The sequence below is a fragment of the Salmo trutta genome, chromosome 25 (genome assembly GCF_901001165.1).
Source record: "Salmo trutta chromosome 25, fSalTru1.1, whole genome shotgun sequence".
Classification (NCBI taxonomy): Eukaryota; Metazoa; Chordata; class Actinopteri; order Salmoniformes; family Salmonidae; genus Salmo; species Salmo trutta.
Genome location: NC_042981.1, coordinates 16,484,172 through 16,508,646, shown reverse-complemented (window position 1 = coordinate 16,508,646; position 24,475 = coordinate 16,484,172). Strand labels below are relative to the sequence as shown.

Here is a 24,475-nt window from a genome sequence, read left to right as displayed (position 1 = left end):
TCTCCGCTGTCAAGAGGGGGGCCACAAAAACATTTTGCCCAGCTTTGTGGGGGCCCCCAACCAGATCTCGTTTAGGGCCGCCAAAAGGCTGGAGCTGGCCCTATTCGAATGTGAGACCCCTGACTTAAAGGCTGTTTAATATTGAACCCGTTTTGATATGCATGATCAGAGACCTATGTCCATCCTGCCCTGCCTTTCTAAAGTCTTCGAAAGCCAAGTGAACAAACAGATCACCGACCATTTCAAATCCCACCGTACCTTCTCCGCTATGTAATCTGGTTTCCGAGCTGGTCACGGGTGCACCTCAGCCACGCTCCAGGCCTAAACAATATCATAACCGCCATCGATAAAAGACTGTACTGTGCAGCCGTCTTCATCGACCTGGCCAAGGCTTTCGACTCTGTCAATCACCGTATTCTTATCGGCAGACTCAACAGCCTTGGTTTCTCTAATGACTGCCTCGCCTGTTTCACTAACTACTTCTCAGATAGAGTTCAGTGTGTCAAATCGGAGGGCCTGTTGTCCGGACCTCTGGCAGTCTCTATGGGGGTGCCACAGGGTTCAATTCTCGGGCCGACTATTTTCTCTGTATATATCAATGATGTCGCTCTTGCTACGGGTGATTCTTTGATCCACCTCTACGCAGACGGCACCATTCTGTATACATCTTCTTTGGACACTGTCTTAACAAACCTCCAAACGAGCTTCAACGCCATACAACACTCCTTCCGTGGCCTCCAACTGCTCTTAAATGCTAGTAAAACAAAATGCATGCTCTTCAATCGATCGCTGCCCGCAGCCGCCCGCCCAACTAGCATCACTACTCTGGACAGTTCTGACTTAGAATATGTGGATAACTATAAGTACGTAGGTGTCTGGCTAGACTGTAAACTCTCCTTCCAGACTCACATTAAGCATCTCCAATCCAAAGTTAATTCTAGAATCGGCTTCCTTTTTCGCAACAAAGCCTCCTTCACTCATGCTGCCAAACATACCCTCGTAAAACTGACTATCCTACCGATCCTTGACTTTGGCGATGTCATTTACAAAATAGCCTCCAACACTCTACTCAGCAAATTGGATGCAGTCTATCACAGTGCCATCCGTTTTGTCACCAGAGCCCCATATACTACCCACTGCTGCGACCTGTATGCTCTCGTTTGCTGGTCCTCGCTACATATTCGTCGCCAAACCCACTGGCTCCAGGTCATCTATAAGTCTTTGCTAGGAAAGCTCCACCTTATCTCAGCTCACTGGTCACCATAGAAACACCCACCCGTAGCACGCGCTCCACCAGGTATAATTCACTGGTCATCTCCAAAGCCAACATCTCCTTTGGCCGCCTTTCCTTCCAGTTCTCTGCTGCCAATCACTGGAACGAATTGCAAAAATCACTGAAGTTGGAGACTTATATCTCCCTCACAAACTTAAGCGTCAGCTGTCAGAGCAGCTTACCGATCGCTGCAGCTGTACACAGCCCATCTGTAAATAGCCCAACCAACCAACTACCTACCTCCTCCCCATATTTGTTTTTGTTTTTCTGCTCTTTTGCACACCAGTATTTCTACTTGCACATCCTCATCTGCACATATATCACTCCAGTGTAAATTGCTAAATTGTAATTACTTCGCCACTATTGGCCTATTTATTGCCTTACCTCCTTACTTCATTTGCACACACTGTATACAGATTTTTCTATTGTGTTGTTGACTGTACGTTTGTTTATCCCATGTGTAACTGTGTTGTTGTTTTTGTCGTACTGCTTTGCTTTATCTTGGCCAGGTCGCAGTTGTAAATGAGAACTTGTTCTCAACTGGCCTACCTGGTTAAATAAAGGTGAAATAAAAAATTTAATAAATATCGGATCACTGTAAATATATTTGTTGAATCAATCAATGGACAGACAGATTCCTTGATTAGCACCATGTTGCATAACTATATGGACAACACTGACTATGTCAATCTACTCTCTAAGATGTTTGTCTTGTGTCCAACTCCAACTGTTGACCATCTGTCAATCTTCCTGCCATGATTTCAGACAGCAGTGAGGAGAGGTCATATCATAGCAGAAGCTCGATATGGCTATCCAGACTATTTTAAATATTTTACACTATTTGAAATGAGGGTTATGAAAGATCACAGGGCAGAGAGAAACTATGAATCTGAAGCTTCTCTAATGCCCTCAAGCTGTCCATCGCAGAACTCATCCAACAGACCAACCTTCTGATTCTGATTTAGAATTTCACAGTGTTCTGTTTGTACACTAGAATAATGGGTGAGCTTTCTAGTGTACAAATGATTAGACTGATATATCCACCCTTTTAATCAGCAGAGAAAAATCACTACACAAACAGGAGAGCTTCAAATTAAGTTCGTTTTCATTCGTTTCATTGCAATTTAATTGCTTTGTCCCTGGTTAGATTTTTATATTTTGGTCAAAGTTATGAAACTCTTCTTGCATTATTCACAATCATCAAGGAAAATTGTACATACACATAAAACATAAACCCTAAATATAAGGTGAAAACATGCATCAAATCATTTTAATTTGATTTATGAAAGGAATAGAAATACTCAAACACTGTTGTATGCTTCTGAATTTAATATGAATTTGATTTTAACACTTTGGTGGAACTTTACAATATGTGTCCCTCATTTATTTACATGGTAGTTACCCTAGATTTATTTTAGAATCATTTTTAGACCACTCAGTTATCTCATTTGTGTTTAAGATTAGTAAGATTAGAGAATCTTTAGAAATGTACAGGTATAAGAGGTAAGTACTATGTGAAAATCTGTACACTGTAAGTAGGACCATCACTAGACGCTATTCAATCAATATTGGTAATACAGGGATAATTCATATAGGCTATTACAGTAGATTCAGAGAGAATGTTTGAATTAATACAAGCCTACTGTTGAGTTTATTTGTATTGTATTCTTTCAGTGCACCTAGTTACAGGGATTGGTTGAAAAGGGTTTCATGAATTCCCTCCCCTTCCTACTGCATGTCATCTCCCCAAAGCAGTGGAACCACCTTTTATGGGAAAATAAGCTACACAAGGTGCAAGTGTGACATCTAGTGGGCAAATACATAAGTGCATAACAGACACAGTAAATGATCAATTATTAACTGGGTGGTTCGAGCCCTGAATGCTGATTGGCTGAAAGCTGTGGTATATCAGACAGTAATACCGCAGGTATGAAAAAACATCTATTTTTAATCTTCTAATTAGTTTATTATGACAATAAGGCACCTCGGGGGTTTGTGGTATATGTGGTATATAGCCACACACTAATTTTGCCTCAGAGGCAGCATTCAGTCTTCAACAAGGTCCGGGGCCGCGCTGAAAACGCGTTGTATTTCCTCATCAAAATATGCACAAGATAGTCCTCTATTCCATATGGAATATAGCTAGGGATCAAATCAAATCAAATTGTATTGGTCAGATACACATATTTAGCAGATGTTATTGCGGGTGTAGCGAAATGCTTGTGTTCCTAGCTCCAACAGTGCAGTAGTATCTAACAGTTCACAACAATACACACAAATTTAAAAATAAAAGAATGGAATTAAGAAATATATAAATATTAGGATGAGCAATATCAGAGTGGCATTGGCTAAAATACAGTAGAATACAGTATATACATATGAAATGAGTAAAGCAGTATGTAAACATTATTTAAGTGACCAGAGTTCCATTTAAAGTGACCAGTAATTCCATGTCTATGTACCTAAGACAGCAGCCTCTAAGGTGCAGGGTTGAAACATGCATGAGAGAACCAACTGTTCCGTAAGACTGTGTGATCACGCTCTCCGCAGCCGATGTGAGTAAGACCTTTAAACAGGTCAACATTCACAAGGCCGCAGGGCCAGATGGTTTATCAGGACGTGTACTGCGAGCATGCGCTGACCAACTGGCAAGTGTCTTCATTGACATTTTCAACCTCTCCCTGTCCGAGTCTGTAATACCAACATGTTTCAAGCAGACCACCATAGTGCCTGTGCCCAAGAACACTAAGGTAACCTCCCTAAATGACTACCGACCCGTAGCACTCACTGAAGCCATGAAGTGCTTTGAAAGGCTGGTCATGGCACACATAAACACCATCATCCCAGAAACCCTAGACCCACTCTAATTTGCATACCGCCCCAACAGATCCACAGATGACGCAATCTCTATTGCACTCCACACTGCCCTTTCCCACCTGGACGAAAGGAACACCTAGGTGAGAATACTGTTCATTGACTACAGCTCAGCGTTCAACACCATAGTGCCCTCAAAGCTCATCAATAAGCTAAGGACCCTGGGACTAAACACCTCCCTCTGCAACTGGATCCTGGACTTCCTGACGGGCCGCCCCCAGGTGGTAAGGGTAGGTAACAACACATCCGCCACGCTGATCTTCAACACAGTGGCCCCTAGGGGAGCGTGCTCAGTCCCCTCCTGTACTCCCTGTTCACTCATGACTGCATGGCCAGGCACGACTCCAACACCATCATTAAGTTTGCCGATCACACAACAGTGGTAGGCCTGATCACCGACAACGACGAGAAAGCCTATAAGGAGGAGATCAGAGACCTGGCCGTGAGGTGCCAGGACAACAACCTTTCTCTCAACGTGATCAAGGCAAAGGAGATGATTGTGGACTACAGGAAAAAGAGGTACGAGCACGCCCCCATTCTCTTCGATGGGGCTGCAGTGGAGCAGGTTGAGAGCTTCAAGTTCCTTGGAGTCCACATCACCAACAAACTAACATGGTCCAAGCACACCATGACAGTCATGAAGAGAGCACGACAAAACCTATTCTCCCTCAGGAGACTGAAAAGATTTGGCATGGGTACTCAGATCCTCGAAAGGTTCTACAGCTGCACCATCGAGAGCATCCTGACTGGTTGCATCACTGCCTGGTATGTCAACTGCTCGGCCTCCGACTGCAAGGTACTACAGAGGGTAGTGCGAACAGCCCAGTACATCACTGGGGCCAAGCTTCCTGCCATCCAGGACCTCTATACCATGAGGTGTCAGAGGAAGGCCCTAAAAATTGTCGAAGACTCCAGTCACCCTAGTCATAGACTGTTCTCTCTGCTACCACACGGCAAGTGGTACCGGAGCGCCAAGTCTAGGTCCAAGTGGCTTCTAAATAGCTTCTACCCCCAAGCCATAAGACTCCTGAACATCTAGTCAAATGGCTACCCAGACTATTTGCAGTGCCCCCCCTCCCCCTTTACACCACTGCTACTCTCTGTTATCATCTATGCATAGTCACTTTAATAACTTTACCTACATGTACATACTACCTCAACTAACCGGTGCCCACGCACATTGACTCTGTATCGGTACCCCCCTGTGTATAGTCTCTCTATTGTTATTTTACTGCTACTCTTTAATTACTTGTTACTTTTATCTCTTATTCTTATCCTTTTTTTGTTTAAACTGCATTGTTGGTTAGGGGCTCGTAAGTAAGCATTTCACTGTAAGGTCTACACCTGTTGTATTTAGCGCATGCGACGAATACAATTTGATTTGATTTGATTTGAGTAACCGGGTGGTAGCCAACTAGTGATGGCTTTTTAACAGTCTGATGGCCTTGAGATAGAAGCTGTTTTTCAGTTTATCGGTCCCAGCTTTGATGCACCTGTACTGACCTCACCTTCTGGATGATAGCAGGGTGAACAGGCCGTGGCTCGGGTGGTTGATGTCCTTGATGATCTTTTTGGCCTTCCTGTGACATTGGGTGCTGTAGGTGTCCTGGAGGGTAGGCAGTGTGCCCCCGGTGTTACGTTGGGCAGACCGCACCACCCTCTGGAGAGCCCTGCGGTTGCGGGCGGTGCAATTGCCATACCAGGCGGTAATACAGCCGACAGGATGCTCTCAATTGTACATCTGTAAAAGTTTGTGAGGTTATAGGTGACAAGCCAAATTTCTTCAGCCTCTGAGGTTGAAGAGGCGCTGTTGCGCCTTCTTCACCACACTGTCTGTGTGGGTGGACCATTTCAGATTGTCATTGATGTGTACGCCGAGGACACTGCGGTCCGTCCATGTGAATAGGGGCGTGCTCTCTCTGTTGTCTCCTTAAGTCCACGATCAGCTCCTTCGTTTTGGTGACATTGAGGGAGAGGTTATTTTCCTGGCACCACTCCGCCAGGGCCCTCACCTCCTCCCTGTAGGCTGTCTCATCATTGTTGGTAATCAGGCCTGCTACTGTTGTGTCGTCTGCAGACTTCATGATTGAGTTGGAGGCATTCGTGGCCACAAGGTCATGGGTGAACAGGGAGTACAGGAGGGGGCTGAGCACGCACCCTTGTGGGGCCCCTGTGTTGAGGATCAGCGTAGTGGAGGTGTTGTTTCCTACCTTCACCAGCTGGGGGCGGCCCGTCAGGAAGTCCAGGAGCCAGTTGAACAGTGCGGGGCTCAGACCCAGGGCCCCGAGCTTAATGATGAGCTTGGAGGATACTATTGTGTTGAAGGCTGAGCTATAGTCAATGAACAGCATTCTTACATAGGTATTCCTCTTATCCAGGTGGGATGGGGCAGTGTGCAGTGCAATGGCAGTATGCAAATTGAAGTGGGTCTAGGGTGTCAGGTAAGGTGGAGGTGATATGATCCTTAACTAGCCTCTAGGTTGAACAGGGGTGAGGACATGAAGCTAGGGTTAGGGTCAGAGTTTGGTTTAGGGTTAGGCTTAGGGTTTATGGCTAGACTTAGGGTTGAACTGGGGTATGGACATGAAGCTAGGGTAGTTAGGGTTAGCTTCATGTCCCTAACCCTAACCGCAAGCCCGACCCTAACTCTAACCCTAGCTTCATGACCACACCCCAGTTCAACCCTAACCCTAGCTTCATGACCACACCCAGTTCAACCCTAACTCTAACCCTAGGTTCATGACCACACCCAGTTCAACCCTAACCCTAGCTTCATGACCATATCCCAGTTCAACCCTAACTCTAACCCTAGCTTCATGACCACACCCATTTCAACCCTAACCCTAGCTTCATGACCATACCCCAGTTCAACCCTAACTCTAACCCAAGCATCATGACCACACCCAGTTCAACCCTAACCCTAGCATCATGACCACACCCAGTTCAACCCTAACCCTAGCTTCATGACCACACCCCAGTTCAACCCAAACTCTAACCGTAGCTTCATGACCACACCCCAGTTCAACCCTAACTCTAACCAAATGTTTAACCCTCACCCTTTTTATGATAAAAATGTAGTACAAACTGTGACAATATTCAGATGGAAAATAATTGTATTTTGTCTTGTATATAAGTAACAAACATTAACAAAACCACATTATTCACCATACTATAGACTGTATCCACCAGCTTGGCTGACCAGCATGCAAGCTGATTTTAAGCACAAAAATCCGTTACAGATAACAACCACACATAGAGTGCTGTATATCCACAATGAACAGTTTTTCCTTCACCACCTCTGTAAAGAGTTGAATGTTGCATCAACAATTGATTTCTTCTCACAAGGCGTATACAGAAGCTTCACAAAAAACCTGAACATGTGTAGTTATTGTCGAAGATGCATGTTTAGGGAAGAGAACAACATGGCTGCTCAGGGGGATCAGTAATGACAGCAGTCCTGGGAGTCACTCATAACTAACTATTCAACTAGTTTATAACGATAGTTGATGTGTAATAAGGATTTGGATGATCTGGTGTAAAGTAGTGCACCACATAGAAAAATAGGGGCGCCATTTTGGATTGACCCTTGAGTGCTCCAGATTGCATTACCAACTTAAAACAAGTCAGACGATTGACAGTATGACAGGATGCCTGACAGGTGCCCATTTTGATTTTTATTGAGGACCCCAATTCATTCAGATCAAGCGTTAACCAGCGATAGCTCACACCTGTTTTGGCGGTGACGGAGGGGGAACAGCGTTAGCGCTGTCAAATCAACAAGCGGCACCTGGCACATACCTAAAGCGGACATTGCCATTGGCCGCATGGAGCCACATTAAAAGAAATCCCATGTAGCCTTGTTTACAAGTTGGAACACTGGAATGCGAGATGTAATCTACACCTCCATTAGGCTGATAGAAATCCTCATTCGTTTGTTTAATGATTTTCAGCTTGAGCGTCATTATTTCTATATAGTCTATACTTTCTCATTCTGAACTTCTAACGGAAGTGTGGCGGCTGTGGCTTCCTGACAATGATCAAGAGCAGCTGCGATTTGACATCTCCAATGCAGTTCCACCTCCGACAGCGCCAAAACATCAGCTATGCAGGTGTCAGCTATCGTCAGTTAACGCTTGATCTGATTGAATCTAGGCCTTAGTGCTTTTCAACATAACATTGTCACCTCAATTTATCTTTACTGTTCAAGATTTTCATGCAAACATTTTAATTCTAGATGGGCCAAATTGTATAATACACACGTGTGCACGTGAGCATGCACACACACACACCCCTCTCTCTCTATCTGACTGAAACAGAACTATACAACAAACCGGCATGCATGAACTGGTAAACAATTATTTTAGAACAGCAGTAGTTAAAGGAGAGAATTCAGTTGATTTTAACCCAACAACATTTTTAACTATATTGTATAAAGACATTTCTGGAAGTGGTACAGTATTATTTGGGTTGATTCATTTAAATACAATGATGAGAATCACTGTTATTGAAAGAGCAGAAAATGATTTTAATTCTAAATATATGCACAAAGCCATTAACGTCTCTTCTTTTAATCTACCACAACCACACATCTTTGTAGCGTTTAGAAGAGGTACCACAGCACAGTCCAAAAAGTGATTAGACCAAAGCATGACAACTCTGTCAGCCCATGTCAGCACAAAGGATTAGGGATCCAGTGTTGTATTGTGTCACACAGGATGGAGTCTCTTACAAGGTCAAAGTTCAGGGAGTACTGCTTCCGTCCGGGTCTTGGGTGGAGGCTGAAATAGATTAATGCCATTAAAGCTAGAATCCTTAATTTAAATATAACAAAGCGGTCACACCCCTTTGCTTTGGTAAAAGGCTGAGGGATGGGCCTGGAGAAATGGAACCACTCTAAAATTCATAGACAGAGTTATGGATGCAAGGACTTAAAACTACTGCATAAATTATAGTTTTAGGGCTCTATTCAATACGGCTTGCAGAATTTCAGCTTTACAGCGTGATTTAAATGTAAAAGGAAATGTTCCCGTTTTAGCTGAGACTGCATTCACGGTAAACGCTGCATATGTCGGCTCAATCGAAAATTACCTTTACATTTCTATCGTGGAATCTGTAACGCTTCAGCTTTCCAGACTGAACAGAGACCTCGAGCCCTTAACCATGTTTTGAGGCTATACAGTGTGTGTTTACATTTAAGTTGTTTACAAACATTGTAGTAAAGCAAGCTTATATTTTGGGTTCTGATGGGGTACGACAGTTGAACTAAGTTAATGAGGCATTTATATGTTAAACTCTTCAAGAATCAATGGGTGTATATGATTAATCTATAAATCTGAAAATGGGTGTAGCGACTCAGTAAAGGATTAGGTTACATTAGGATACATGGTGTAACCTGGTGCCAGTTAACCTGACTGTAGTAAAAACAATGTTACTATGCAGGAATAAGAGCAACTTCATGTAAAGTGTTACCGAATGTTTTTGTTTACACATAGATGTAAGTTAAATAATCCAATGGAGAAATGTACCTGTTAAGTCTCTAAACCGTCTCTTTGCTTCTGCCCTTTCTTCTGAATCGAAATACCAAACGGTTATAGCATATCTGGAACAAAGCAAAATTCTGAATTATTATTATTATTACATAATTATATTACATCTTCTTTGGCATTTGATGAAAATCTAACAGTGTCAAGAAAATGAACTGAGAAATGTCTTCTGTATAATAATAACAGTATGATACATTCAACAGCAGATTCAGACATTTTTGCATATGAATGAACAGAACAATTATCAGTATAATAACAGTATGATGCATCAAACTGACCTTGTTGCATATGAAGGCTGCACCTCATGTGGATTCCTTCTATCTGACCAAAAGAACAGCAGTCTGTCAAACAGGGGCTCAACATCTGCAACGTAGGATTTGCCTTCGGGAAAAATGCGAAGAATTCCTCCATGCTCCTGCCAAAATAACAAAGACACATTGTTTATTTCAGCTTTACAGAATAGCAAGTTGAGCCGTAAGAGGCTTGCTCTGCAATTTACAAAGATCATAAGCCAGAGGGGGTTTTCCAACAAACAGTGGACGGCAATATCTCACATTTTCATTGTCTCTAAAAAATAAACCATAAAATATGACAAGAATCCTGATGTTATAAAGGGAACCGAACAATTAAACAGACAGTACAGTGACTGTCTTGAAAACCAAACTGTAATCTGAAAGGACTGTGGGTGATTGCGTGTATCCCATGGTAAAAAACATATAAAATGTCAAAAGAATATGTACAAAATTACAAATATAATTGGACAGCAAACGCTTAGTTTTTTGAGACAAGTTTAAAAGCTAGACGTTTCGGCCTTCAATTACCTTCTGCAGAAGACCATTGAAGGCCGAAACATCTATTTTTTCAACTTGTCGAAATAAAAAAAATTTTTTATGGTGAGCGAGCCTTTTCCTGTCCAATGATCTTCACAAATTTTTAGGTTGCACCTCTACTCGCTTTGGTTGAGCACCATCTACTTTTTTCCTAAATTAAATATATGCAATAATATTTCATAAATATGTTATAAATCTGCAGCTCACCTGGGGGTTCCAGTTTTTGTTGAGGTAGTAGATACAGGTGATGCAGCGACCATCAGCGTTGGGATTGTCCACATGTTTCACATATCCTGTCCCTTTTCCTGGATAACATGCCACCATCGCCTGAAACAGACAAAACAAACCACAAAACATTAGTTCTCAGTCTGTTACTGTCACGTTCTGACCATAGAAAGCTTTTATTTTCTATGGTAGAGTAGGTCAGGGCGTGACAGGGGGTTTTGTCTAGTTTATTTATTTCTATGTTGGTTCTAGTTTATTTTTTCTATGTTGGGTTTTTTGTCTAGTTTCTGTATTTCTATGTGGGGTTCTAGATTCTGTATTTCTATGTTGTTTTTTGGGGGGGTTGATCTCCAATTAGAGGCAGCTGGTCCTCATTGTCTCTAATTGGGGATCATATTTAAGTTGTTAGTTTTCCCACTAGGTTTTGTGAGAGATTATTTTGAGTTAGTGTATGTTGCACCGCTTCATCACGGTTTGTTGTTTTGTTTATTAGTTTATTTGAACGTCTTGCATAGTTTCACAGTTATAATAAAATGTTGAACGATACACACGCTGCGCTTTGGTCCCATTCTTCAGACAAACATGACAGAATCTCCCACCACCAAAGGACCAAGCAGCGTGGTCAGGACAAATGGACATGGGAGGAAATCCTGGACGGGAAAGGACCCTGGAGGCAGGCCGGGGAGTATCGCCGTCCGAAGGAGGAGAGTAAAGCAGCGAGAGCAGAGCGGCGACGATATGAGGAACTAGCACGGCAACGACGGAAGCACGAGAGGCAGCCCCAAGAAATTTTGGAGGGGGGGGCACACGGAGGGGGGGCACACGGGTTGGTCGGCAAAGCCGAGGGGTGAGTCTGAGAGCGAAGAGGAATATTGGGAGAGACTGAGCGAGGAGTACTGTGAGATAGTTGAGGGGGGTGATGAGAGAGAGCTGTTGGGTTGGCGTAGTATGTACGGCATTTTCCCTGAGGAGCGTGTTAGCCGTCAGATGCCACCTGAGTCAGCTTCCCGTACTCATCCCAAGAAGTGTGTTGAAGTTCCGGTACAAATGAGGCCGGCTATACGCACCAGGTCTTCAGTGCTCCTTCACAGCCCAGTACGTCCTGTGCCAACTCTCCATACTCACCGTGGGGAGCGTGTGACCGGTCAGGCACCATGTTTTGCGGTGATACGCACGGTGTCTCCAGTGCGCCTCCACAGCCCAGTGCGCCCTGTTTCTGCTCCCCGCACTCGCCCTGAGGTGCGTGTTACCAGTCTGGCGCCACCTGTGCCAGCCCCACGCATCAGGCCTCCAGTGCACCTGCCCAGTCCGGGGTGTCCTGTTCCTGCTCCCCGCACTCGCCCTGAGGTGCGTGTTACCAGTCTGGCGCCACCTGTGCCAGCCCCATGCATCAGACCTCCAGTGCGCATTCGCAGTCCAGAGCTTCCGACGACGGTTCCCAGTCCGGAGCCTCCTGAGACGGCCCACAGTCCGGAGCCTCCTGAGACGGCCCACAGTCCGGAGCCTCCTGAGACGGCCCACAGTCCGGAGCCTCCTGAGACGGCCCACAGTCCGGAGCCTCCTGAGACGGCCCACAGTCCGGAGCCTCCTGAGACGGCTCACAGTCCGGAGCCTCCTGAGACGGCCCACAGTCCGGAGCCTCCTGAGACGGCCCACAGTCCGGAGCCTCCTGAGACGGCCCACAGTCCGGCACCTCCTGAGACGGCCCACAGTCCGGAGCCTCCTGAGACGTCCCCCAGTCCGGAGCCTCCGGCGACGTCCCCCAGTCTGGAGCCTCCGGCGACGTCCCGTTTCTGTATTTCTATGTGGGGTTCTAGTTTCTGTATTTCTATGATTTTATTTTGGGGATGATCTCCAATTAGAGGCAGCTGGTCATCGTTGTCTCTAATTGGGGATCATATTTAAGTTGTTGGTTTTCCCACTAGGTTTTGTGGGAGATTATTTTGAGTTAGTGTATGTTGCACCGCTTCGTCAAGGTTTGTTGTTTTGTTTATTAGTTTATTTGTATATCTTGCATAGTTTCACAGTTATAATAAAATGTTGAACGATACACACGCTGCGCTTTGGTCCCATTCTTCAGACAAACGTGACAGTTACACATTATAATTAGTATACTCGCTGATCATGTGACAAAATGTGACATGATAACTGTAGTGTACACCATTTCAGAAGCATTTTTTGTGAGAAAATATTTGTGGAAATGCCTTGACTATATTCTAAGAATACAGAAATAGTTTCTGCAAATCAGAGATAAAAATATAACATGAAGACATTTATGGGTTAATATCTTGGTTGCAGAACATTTCCTGTAAGCGTTGTTTGGGGAGGGAGCGTTGTGGTTTCAGCAGAACTGGCCTACGTGCATTCAGTCAGCATCCAAGGAAGCACAATTAACCAAACTGTGGTAATCTATCTTGTGATAAGAAAGCCAAGAAAAGCCCTCAAAGCAATGAAGATGAAGACGCGTGTGGTTACGACCAGGGGTGGGCACATTGGGTCAGATAGAGGGTTTACTAGAGGCCAAGTGATATTCTGTCATGTAACATCTCATTTGGGCATCAGATATGGAACACATGTTAAGGCTAGTACATGTAGACACGAAGGAACATAAACCAGACAAGGATTTATTTGTTTAATAGATGTACAGTGCCTTTGAATTAGTCCATATTTTGTTTTGTTACAGCCTAAATTTAAAATGGATTAAAAAAATAACAATTCTCACCCATCTACACACAATACCCCATAATGACAAAGTGGAAAAATGTTTTTAGAAATTGTAGAAAATGTATTGAAACTTAAATACAGAAATATCTCATTTACATAAGTATTCACACCCCTGAGTCAATACTTTGTAGAAGCACCTTTGGCAGCGAACACAGCTGTGAGTCTTTCTGGTTAAGTCTTGTAATGGAAAATTTTATCATGGGAAGAGACAGCTTTGAAAATGTTAATCTTGTCTTTCGTGTCATCACTTCAGACTGGTACTTTATGTATCTAAGTTTGACTGTGACCTCTCCAGCTTGCTGTTAATAAACAATGATTCATTTAAGATTGATTTCAAGTGTCCCATGTGTATAATTTCCACAACAGTCTCTAAGAGCTTTCCACACCTGAATTGTGCAACATTTGTCCATTATTCTTTTCAAAATACTTCAAGCTCTGTCAAATTAGATCATTGCTAAACAAACCATTTTCAGGTCTTGCCACAGATTTTCAAGTAGATTTAAGTCAAAACTGTAACTAGGCCACTCAAGGGACATTCACCGTCTTCTTGGTAAGCAATTCAAGTGTAGATTTGGCCTTGTGTTTTAGGTTATTGTCCTGCTGAAAGCAGACTAAACCAGGTTTTCCTTTAGAATTTTGCCTGTGCTTAGCTACATTGTTTATTTTTTATCCTGAAAAACTCTTAACGACTACAAGCATACCCATAACATGATGCAGCCACCACTATGCTTGAAAATATGGAGAGTGATACTTAGTAATATGTTGTATTGGATTTTCCCCAAACATAACACTTTGTATTCAGGACAAAAAGTTATTTTTTTGCAGTATTACTTTAGTGTCAATTAGCTTAGTATTGTGGAGTAACTACAATGTTGTTGATCCATCCTCAGTTTTCTCCTTGAGGGACCTTACAGACAATTGCATTAGTGGGGTTCAGAGATGAGGTAGTCATTCAAAAATCATGTTAAAACACTATTATTGCAGACAGAGTGAGTCCATGCAACTTATCACTACAGTAATTTGAGATCTGGGCTCTGGTAAAAAGTAGTGCACTATATAGGGCAGGGTTCTCCAATACTGTTCCTGGAGAGCCACCCTCCTGTAGGTTCTAACTCTAAACCTGTTCCTGGAGAGCTCCACTCCTGTAGGTTTTAACTCTAAACCTGTTCCTGGAGAGCCACCCTCCTGTAGGTTCTAACTCTAAACCTGTTCCTGGAGAGCTCCACTCCTGTAGGTTTTAACTCTAAACCTGTTCCTGGAGAGCTCCACTCCTATAGGTTTTAACTCTAAACCTGTTCCTGGAGAGCCACCCTCCTGTAGGTTCTAACTCTAACCCTGTTCCTGGAGAGCTACCCTCCTGTAGGTTTTAACTCTAAACCTGTTCCTGGAGAGCCACCCTCCTGTAGGTTCTAACTCTAACCCTGTTCCTGGAGAGCCACCCTCCTGTAGGTTTTAACTCTAAACCTGTTCCTGGAGAGCTACCCTCCTGTAGGTTTTAACTCTAACCCTGTTCCTGGAGAGCCACCCTCCTGTAGGTTTTAACTCTAACCCTGTTCCTGGAGAGCCACCCTCCTGTAGGTTTTAACTCTAAACCTGTTCCTGGAGAGCCACCCTCCTGTAGGTTCTAACTCTAAACCTGTTCCTGGAGAGCTACCCTCCTGTAGGTTTTAACTCTAACCCTGTTCCTGGAGAGCTACACTCCTATAGGTTTTAACTCTAAACCTGTTCCTGGAGAGCTACCCTCCTATAGGTTTTAACTCTAACCCTGTTCCTGGAGAGCTACCCTCCTGTAGGTTTTAACTCTAACCCTGTTCCTGGAGAGCCACCCTCCTGTAGGTTTTAACTCTAACCCTGTTCCTGGAGAGCTCCACTCCTATAGGTTTTAACTCTAACCCTGTTCCTGGAGAGCTACACTCCTATAGGTTTTAACTCTAAACCTGTTCCTGGAGAGCCACCCTCCTGTAGGTTTTAACTCTAACCCTGTTCCTGGAGAGCTCCACTCCTATAGGTTTTAACTCTAACCCTGTTCCTGGAGAGCTACACTCCTATAGGTTTTAACTCTAAACCTGTTCCTGGAGAGCCACCCTCCTGTAGGTTCTAACTCTAACCCTGTTCCTGGAGAGCTCCACTCCTATAGGTTTTAACTCTAACCCTGTTCCTGGAGAGCCACCCTCCTGTAGGTTCTAACTCTAAACCTGTTCCTGGAGAGCTACCCTCCTGTAGGTTTTCACTCCAACCCTGTTCCTGGAGAGCCACCCTCCTGTAGGTTCTAACTCTAAACCTGTTCCTGGAGAGCCACCCTCCTGTAGGTTTTAACTCTAACCCTGTTCCTGGAGAGCCACCCTCCTATAGGTTCTAACTCTAAACCTGTTCCTGGAGAGCTACCCTCCTGTAGGTTTTAACTCTAACCCTGTTCCTGGAGAGCTACCCTCCTGTAGGTTTTAACTCTAACCCTGTTCCTGGAGAGCCACCCTCCTGTAGGTTCTAACTCTAAACCTGTTCCTGGAGAGCCACCCTCCTGTAGGTTTTAACTCTAACCCTGTTCCTGGAGAGCCACCCTCCTGTAGGTTCTAACTCTAAACCTGTTCCTGGAGAGCTACCCTCCTGTAGGTTTTAACTCTAAACCTGTTCCTGGAGAGCTACCCTCCTGTAGGTTTTAACTCTAACCCTGTTCCTGGAGAGCCACCCTCCTATAGGTTTTAACTCTAAACCTGTTCCTGGAGAGCTACACTCCTATAGGTTTTAACTCTAAACCTGTTCCTGGAGAGCTACCCTCCTGTAGGTTTTAACTCTAACCCTGTTCCTGGAGAGCCACCCTCCTGTAGGTTTTAACTCTAACCCTGTTCCTGGAGAGCTACCCTCCTGTAGGTTCTAACTCTAAACCTGTTCCTGGAGAGCTACCCTCCTGTAGGTTTTAACTCTAAACCTGTTCCTGGAGAGCTACACTCCTATAGGTTTTAACTCTAAACCTGTTCCTGGAGAGCTACACTCCTATAGGTTTTAACTCTAAACCTGTTCCTGGAGAGCTCCACTCCTGTAGGTTTTAACTCTAAACCTGTTCCTGGAGAGCCACCCTCCTGTAGGTTTTAACTCTAACCCTGTTCCTGGAGAGCTACCCTCCTGTAGGTTCTAACTCTAAACCTGTTCCTGGAGAGCCACCCTCCTGTAGGTTCTAACTCTAACCCTGTTCCTGGAGAGCCACCCTCCTGTAGGTTTTAACTCTAAACCTGTTCCTAGAGAGCTACCCTCCTGTAGGTTCTAACTCTAAACCTGTTCCTGGAGAGCCACCCTCCTGTAGGTTTTAACTCTAACCCTGTTCCTGGAGAGCTACCCTCCTGTAGGTTCTAACTCTAAACCTGTTCCTGGAGAGCCACCCTCCTGTAGGTTTTAACTCTAAACCTGTTCCTGGAGAGCTACCATCCTGTAGGTTTTAACTCTAACCCTGTTCCTGGAGAGCTACCCTCCTGTAGGTTCTAACTCTAAACCTGTTCCTGGAGAGCCACCCTCCTGTAGGTTTTAACTCTAAACCTGTTCCTGGAGAGCCACCCTCCTGTAGGTTTTAACTCTAACCCTGTTCCTGGAGAGCTACCCTCCTGTAGGTTCTAACTCTAAACCTGTTCCTGGAGAGCTACACTCCTATAGGTTTTAACTCTAACCCTGTTCCTGGAGAGCCACCCTCCTGTAGGTTTTAACTCTAACCCTTTTAACTCTAAAACCTACAGGAGTGGAGCTCTCCAGGAACAGGGTTAGAGTTAAAACCTACAGGAGTGTAGCTCTCCAGGAACAGTATTGGAGAGCCCTGATATAGGGAATAGGGTGACATTTGGGACAAGGCCTAGCTCTAATCAAACACTGTAGCATGAGGCTATATTTATGATGGGTTGAATTTATATGGTAGATATACAGGATATGAACATTCCATTCCAGCTAAACATTGGAAATACAATATAGCGTTTTGGAACAAAACCCATTTTAATACACATCTAAAATCTATGAATAAAAAATCTGAGAACAGTAATATTTTACACACACATAAAGGTACCAATAAGCACTAATTTCTGATGAAAAAACACACGTGAAAAATTGGTGGATTTTGCGTTTTGGAAATAAACCCTTCATCTTATCCTGCGATTTTCAGTTTCTCCAGGAAGAGTCCATATTAGGTTCCTCAAAGAAGAATATCCCCAGACACGAAAACAAAAGGATAATATAATGACCATAAAAATAGCATTGGAATCGTGTCATGCCAGCAACCTAACAATTTCACAGCAACCTTTAGACTATTCCTTCAACAATCTCTCTCTGATTGTTGAACGATCACTATTATGCACACACCTATATAATAAAGCTGTAATAAAATGCCTCTTCTGGAGCAACATCACAAGGGTCTTATCTGATAAAGTGATCCTTTAGTTTATTTGCACCGCAGCATATTTCCTGTCGGCACATACTGAGGAAAGGAGTATTATGACTCACACAGTGTTTACTGTCTACAGTGGGGGCATGTATGCACGTACACACAGTGTTTACTGTCTACAGTGGGGGCATGTATGCACGTACACACAGTGTTTACTGTCTACAGTGGGGGCATGTATGCACGTACACACAGTGTTTACTGTCTACAGTGGGGGCATGTATGCACGTACACACAGTGTTTACTGTCTACAGTGGGGGCATGTATGCACGTACACACAGTGTTTACTGTCTACAGTGGGGGCATGTATGCACGTACACCCAGTGTTTACTGTCTACAGTGGGGGCATGTATGCACGTACACACAGTGTTTACTGTCTACAGTGGGGGCATGTATGCACGTACACACAGTGTTTACTGTCTACAGTGGGGGCATGTATGCACGTACACACAGTGTTTACTGTCTACAGTGGGGGCATGTATGCACGTACACACAGTGTTTACTGTCTACAGTGGGGGCATGTATGCACGTATACACAGTGTTTACTGTCTACAGTGGGGGCATGTATGCACGTACACCCAGTGTTTACTGTCTACAGTGGGGGCATGTATGCACGTACACCCAGTGTTTACTGTCTACAGTGGGGGCATGTATGCACGTACACCCAGTGTTTACTGTCTACAGTGGGGGCATGTATGCACGTACACCCAGTGTTTACTGTCTACAGTGGGGGCATGTATGCACGTACACACAGTGTTTACTGTCTACAGTGGGGGCATGTATGCACGTACACCCAGTGTTTACTGTCTACAGTGGGGGCATGTATGCACGTACACACAGTGTTTACTGTCTACAGTGGGGGCATGTATGCACGTACACACAGTGTTTACTGTCTACAGTGGGGGCATGTATGCACGTACACCCAGTGTTTACTGTCTACAGTGGGGGCATGTATGCACGTACACACAGTGTTTACTGTCTACAGTGGGGGCATGTATGCACGTACACACAGTGTTTACTGTCTACAGTGGGGGCATGTATGCACGTATACACAGTGTTTACTGTCTACAGTGGGGGCATGTATGCACGTACACCCAGTGTTGTCAAAGAAGAGCGAAAACATATGAAGCAAGAGAAAGGAGGAGTGGGAGGAGGGGGAAGTCCACACAGAGCACAGCTGGCAGGCTGCCAGGATGTTGAAAGTTTAATGACAGTGCTGTGTCCAGCATGAGCCAGCAGACGCAACATAGCACTGCTAGGTCTACAGGCCTCTCTCTCTCTCTTCCATCTCTCTCCCTCTTCCTCCCCCTCTCCTTTTCCCTATCTCTCTCCATATCCCTCTATATCCCGCTCTCGTTCTCTCTCTCCCCCTCCAACAGTCAATGACTCCTCAATCAGTCCAGACAACAGACAAATTAACAGGCTGGGTGTCAACCAGCTAAAATACTCTTTTGACATGGTTTCAGCTTTGTCACCTTTTCTTTGTAATGATATCTTATGTGGAAAGTTGTGTCTTTAGAATCCACTGACATTTGTTATGTTTGATCAAAACTGCTTCGAAATCTCAACAAATAAAACATCTCCACTGAGCAGTCAAATCAATTAAAAGTGTTATCAAATAAACAAGTGACAAAGATACTGCAGCACTCAACCGTTTATAAATTCTTCTTTAACATTAATAAATTACACATGATCATTTGCTGCAGTTTTTTACACATTATCATCTGATAAATGGTTTGTCCACATAAGGCTGGGAGCAGGATCCAGTGATGTGAGAAAGGGAGAAGTGTGTTGGGTGGTGGTGGTGGGATGTGCAGTACTGACTGACACTATGGCCAAGTTTGGTGTGTTGCAATGTAGTATAGTGTTCACACGCTATTTCCTGCTTGAAACTCTGATTTTCTGAGAGTACAAACAGCTATAGGCAGTGTGAGGAGTCACGTACCACCCATAACTTCCACTGCAATCAGCACAACATACGTGTGTTTGCGTCCCCTGTTGACTGCATATAAGATCAAAGTTACTGTGAATAGATTGTGGGTTTGCCATGGCTCTATGCAACAACGCTTTACAAAGCCCTGCAAAATATGGAATGAAGTATGTTTACAGTACGTAAGCAATTGGTCCAACTGTAAGCCTACACTTTGAGGCTCACAATTATTACAAATATATGATGATAAAAAGGGGAGTATTAAATACACAAAATGGTGGCAATCCAAAGTTCACTGACAACATTTTAAAAAGTTGACTGATATGCATAAAAAAAATATATAATTCAGAATGCATAGGCCAACTCTTAAATGAATAGAATAGAATAAAATATTAGGACATAAAAATCCATATAGCCCAATAGTTGTGTTTTACATTGACAGGGGTGCAGTGGAGTGGGTCGAGAGGTTCCTCGGTGTCCAAATCACCAAGGACTTAAAATGAAGACCTCGTGGGACCTCAAATCCTCAAAAGGTTATACAGCTGCACCATTGAGAGCATCTTGACAGGCTGCGGACATCCCAGTACATCACTGGGGCCGAGCTCCCTGCCATCCAGGACCTCTATATAAGGCGGGTTGAAAGGAAGGCCCAAAAATCGTTGAAGACTCCAGCCACCCTAGCCAAGCGTCGGCTGGAGTGGTGTAAAGCTCGTCGCCATTGGACTCCGGAGCAGTGGAAACACGTTATCTGGAGTGATGAATCACGCTTCACTATCTGGCAGTCCAAAGGACGAATCTGGGTTTGGCAGATTCCAGGAGAATGCTACCAGCCCCAATGCATAGTGCCAACTGTAAAGTTGGGTGGAGGAGGAATAATAGTCTGGGGCTGTTTTTCATGGCTCGGGCTAGGCCCCTTAGTTCCAGTGAAGGGAAATCTTAATGCTACAGCATACAATGACATTCTAGATTATTCAGTGCTTTCAACTTTGTGGCAATAGTTTGGGGATGGCCCTTTCCTGTTTCAGCATGACAATGTCCCCGTGCACAAATGAGGTCAATACAGAAATGGTTTGTCAAGATCGGTGTGGAATAACTTGACTGGCATGCACAGAGCCCTGATCTCAACCCCATCGAACACCTTTGGGATGAATTGGAACGCCGACTGTGAGCCAGGCCTAATAACCCAACATCAGTGCTCGACTTCACTAATGCTCTTCTGGCTAAATGGAAGCAAGTCCCCACAGCAATGTTCCAACATCTAGTGGAAAGCCTTCCCAGAAGAGTGGAGGCTGTTATAGCAGCAAACGGGGGACCAACTCCATATTAATGCCCATGATTTTGGAATGAGATGTTTGACGAGCAGGTGTCCACATACCTTTGGACATGTAGTGTATGAACCTCTTTCACTCCAGTATCCCTGCACATTGTAAATATGGTATTGGAACTGACCCTGTATATAGTATAGATTACTTACTTCTCATGTTCTTCTTTTTTTCTTGTGTGTTTTCGTTCTACCTTATGTTATTTTTTCTAATACATTGATAATGATTACTGATTATTGTTGGGTTTAGTGCTTGCAAGAAAGGCATTTCACTGTATTTGTGCACATGACATTAAAAGTTTACATTTGACTTGTTTTAACCCCTTATATATAAACAGTACATTTGTAAGAACATCATATAGACCTAGGCCAGAGTCTAACAAGTTATATAAAGTTTAGGTCATATAATAACAATATACATATTTCTTCCATCAACAATACGTTTAGAGGTGTGTCCACAACTGTAGAGTATATAGTAATGTAGTACTGTACAGGCCTACTAAATTAGCTCTGTCGTCAAAACAGTGACCCCCCTCAAACACCATGGACACGCTCAATTTACGCAAAACTGTCGCACAACTTACCTTCGATCTTTCTCGAATTATACTTGTCCCAAGTCGACCGATGCAAAAAGAAACCAACTTATCGATTAATGTCAGAAGGAGGTGAATAGCCTCGCACCTCCTTTCACCTCCATTGACCCAGGCTATCTTATCCCCTCGAATGTTTCTTTTGGAGACCCCAAAAGGGCCAGGACCAGCCAGCTGTCCATCCTGCAGAACTCCAGAGTAGTGCATCTCTTTCACTTGGTTCAAAACAAAGTGCCCAACCAATTCTCCTAGAAAGTTGTCCACGTAAAAGAATCCTTGGTCCAGTAGAGATGGGACAATCTGGTCCATGGCTAACCGCTCCAAATCTGCGTCCATTACATGTTGCATAAGAGGCATTTTGACGATTTATGAGGAATTTAATGCCGCTTATTAAATCAGCTCCTAAAGTTGTTACTGCAACTGCATGGTAATGGCAGTGCATCAGGGTATGGTTCACAGATAAATATTTATCAATAATGCAGCCCTTCTCGCTCTCAGAAACGACTAGATTAAATTCTTAAGAAAGGAAATGTCACAGAAGAGTTATGTTCTGCAGCAAATCTAAACTCCAAACTATAAACAAGCAGCGAATGAGGCACCTGGATATAACTACGGAACGTGCAAGATGTGTTGTAGCACTAGAGGGGCGGAGGGAAGCAAGGCCATTCATTCATTCTACTGAACTGACTCAGAACGCCTACGCACGCTCACAGACGATTAGGACTACATTTACGCCTATAAATGCATATTATTCTATATGCACAATTACAAATAAGTACGGACAAACGATAAACAATGAATATCCCTCATTTTAAATTTGGGCGTCAAATTGAAGTGATCGTTTAAAATTGTGTTTTTCATTATGCTAATGATAAAATACAGATGTTTATAAGTAGATACAAATTTGTGTAACTGACCTTTGCACAAACATCTCCAATGCAATTGATATAAATATATATGTTTATTTCTGTGCGCGTGCGTTAGGAGTGTCCCCCGCCATTGAGGATTCCATCAGGCGCATGTCGCCCTCTTGAAGCCGCTCGCTGCACGTCCTCTCCACTAAGGTAAACATGACCATGGCAAAGTGCCACAAACCCCGACTTTTGCATCCCCATGAAAAGTGTCTGGGTATAATAATAATAACAATAATAAATACAAAATGTAAATTATTTATTGAAGTATTTATTATTACTCAGTAATTGTGTATAATTATAGAAATGTGTCCATTTCTTGGCTAAGAACTATCAATATGAGCCCAAAGACAGAACAGGTCAATTGAATCAAATATGAATAGACAGTTTTTTCCACCTGTTGCCCTAAGGAATAGGCGCTACATCCTAAACTAACACATGCATAATTTAACTCGGTTAATATAAGTGATTATGCATTAATACCAGTCAGTCCTGATTGGGTAAAATACTACTAACCTTATGCCTCCCTTTAATTTTGTAGCTTCCCAGTTTACCGTCGGCATAGGTGATGAGTTTATCCATCCTTGTCAATAGAAAGCCAAGGTTTTCACAACCTGTTTCAGTCCCTTCCACCCACGCAATTTTATCACCTCGAATGGATTTATTTTTGCCAAAGTTTCCACCTGCAAGTTCCCCGTCTTGCATCTTTCCACCTTGGTGAATGTGTCGGACTTCTTGTAGAACGCGCTCTCCAATTTTGTTTCCGAGAAAATTGTCCACAATGCACAGACCATATGAATTCATACATGGCACAATATATTGCAAAACTAATTTGTGAGGGTTAAGCCTTTTATGATCTTTAGATTTTGGCCTGTAACTGCGGGGTCTTCTGAGGCCACTCGGCAAGACCCCCTCCCTCGACTTGTCTTCATCATTATTAACAGTGATTTTACCCTTTGAGGACACTTCCAAACTGTGGTCATCCCCCTCCACTGCAATATTGTTCATTTTGAGGGCTTTTCTTTGAAGACAAGAGTCCCCGCTAATTGTTCTTCTCCTAAAGTAGTCCAATATCTTCCGACTGAGCCGTTTGATAGGCCTACTTGTCGCGTCAGTATACTCAATTGATAGTGGGCTCGGTTGAGTGGTAAGGCTGAAGTAACCGACTGCAGTCGAAAGTCGAGGAGTGAAGTTAGGGGAGGTGCATCTGCGACACCCGAAAGTCTGGCGTTAATGTGGTTTTCCAACAGCAAGGCTCAGATCAACATGACAGTGTTGTCATTGTTAATACACGTGTTTCTTTATAATGTTGAAATAAACATCCCTCCTACAGCCATATCACACACAAACTGAATACAAATGTGTGAGAGAGTCTCAAATATCACATTCATTTGGAGACACTAGTCTACATGAACAGCCTGTTCTCATAGACTAGAAGTAACATAGTAAACGAAAATCCGGGACTCTCAAATTAATATGATGCGTTATGTTTGGTATGGTTACATAAGACAGAAGTTTACTTAAGGCAAAAACGGAAGGAGGGTGGTTGGGCGAGGTGAATGGGTGGGCATACAACACAAACATCTAGCAACCCAAAGGGTGTGTGTTTGAATCTCATCACGGACAACTTTAGGATTTTACCTAAATAGCAATTTTGCAACTACTTACTACTTTTTAGGGACTTTTTTTGCAACTACTTAGCATGTTACCTAACCTTTCCCCTAACCCTAACCTTAACCCTTTAACCTAACTCCAAACCTTAACCCTTAACCCTGAACCCCTAGCTAATGTTAGCCACCAAGATAACGTTAGTATTAACCCCCTAGCTAACATTAGCCAC

The 24,475-nt window shown here is 43.7% G+C and overlaps 1 protein-coding gene across 2 annotated transcripts; it reads right to left on the bottom strand.

Annotated features, from left to right (window-relative positions):
- Positions 1-7,242: 7,242 nt before the first annotated feature.
- LOC115162085 (egl nine homolog 3) lies at positions 7,243-23,937 on the bottom strand. 2 transcript variants are annotated; one of them, XM_029713045.1, is made up of 5 exons: positions 23,152-23,937; positions 10,728-10,847; positions 9,969-10,105; positions 9,673-9,746; positions 7,243-8,925 (listed from the first exon to the last, which is right to left on the bottom strand). In XM_029713045.1, the coding sequence occupies exons 1-5, from the start codon at positions 23,641-23,643 to the stop codon at positions 8,888-8,890; spliced, it is 861 nt and encodes a 286-aa protein (XP_029568905.1). In that variant the 5' UTR covers positions 23,644-23,937; the 3' UTR covers positions 7,243-8,887. The 2 variants fall into 2 exon arrangements, with proteins under 2 accessions (XP_029568905.1, XP_029568906.1); XM_029713046.1 differs by lacking the exon at positions 23,152-23,937 and adding an exon at positions 21,719-22,514.
- Positions 23,938-24,475: the final 538 nt, after the last annotated feature.

Bases quoted from the DNA above. Each gene is read 5' to 3' on its own strand.
- LOC115162085 (XM_029713045.1), bottom strand. From the start codon at position 23,643: ATGAACAATATTGCAGTGGAGGGGGATGACCACAGTTTGGAAGTGTCC. The intron at 10,848-23,151 runs GTTAGTAGTATT...TGTCTGTTTCAG, and splicing joins AAATTAAAGGGAGGCATAAG to GCGATGGTGGCATGTTATCC. The intron at 10,106-10,727 runs GTGAGCTGCAGA...TTATTTTGGCAG, and splicing joins ACAAAAACTGGAACCCCCAG to GAGCATGGAGGAATTCTTCG.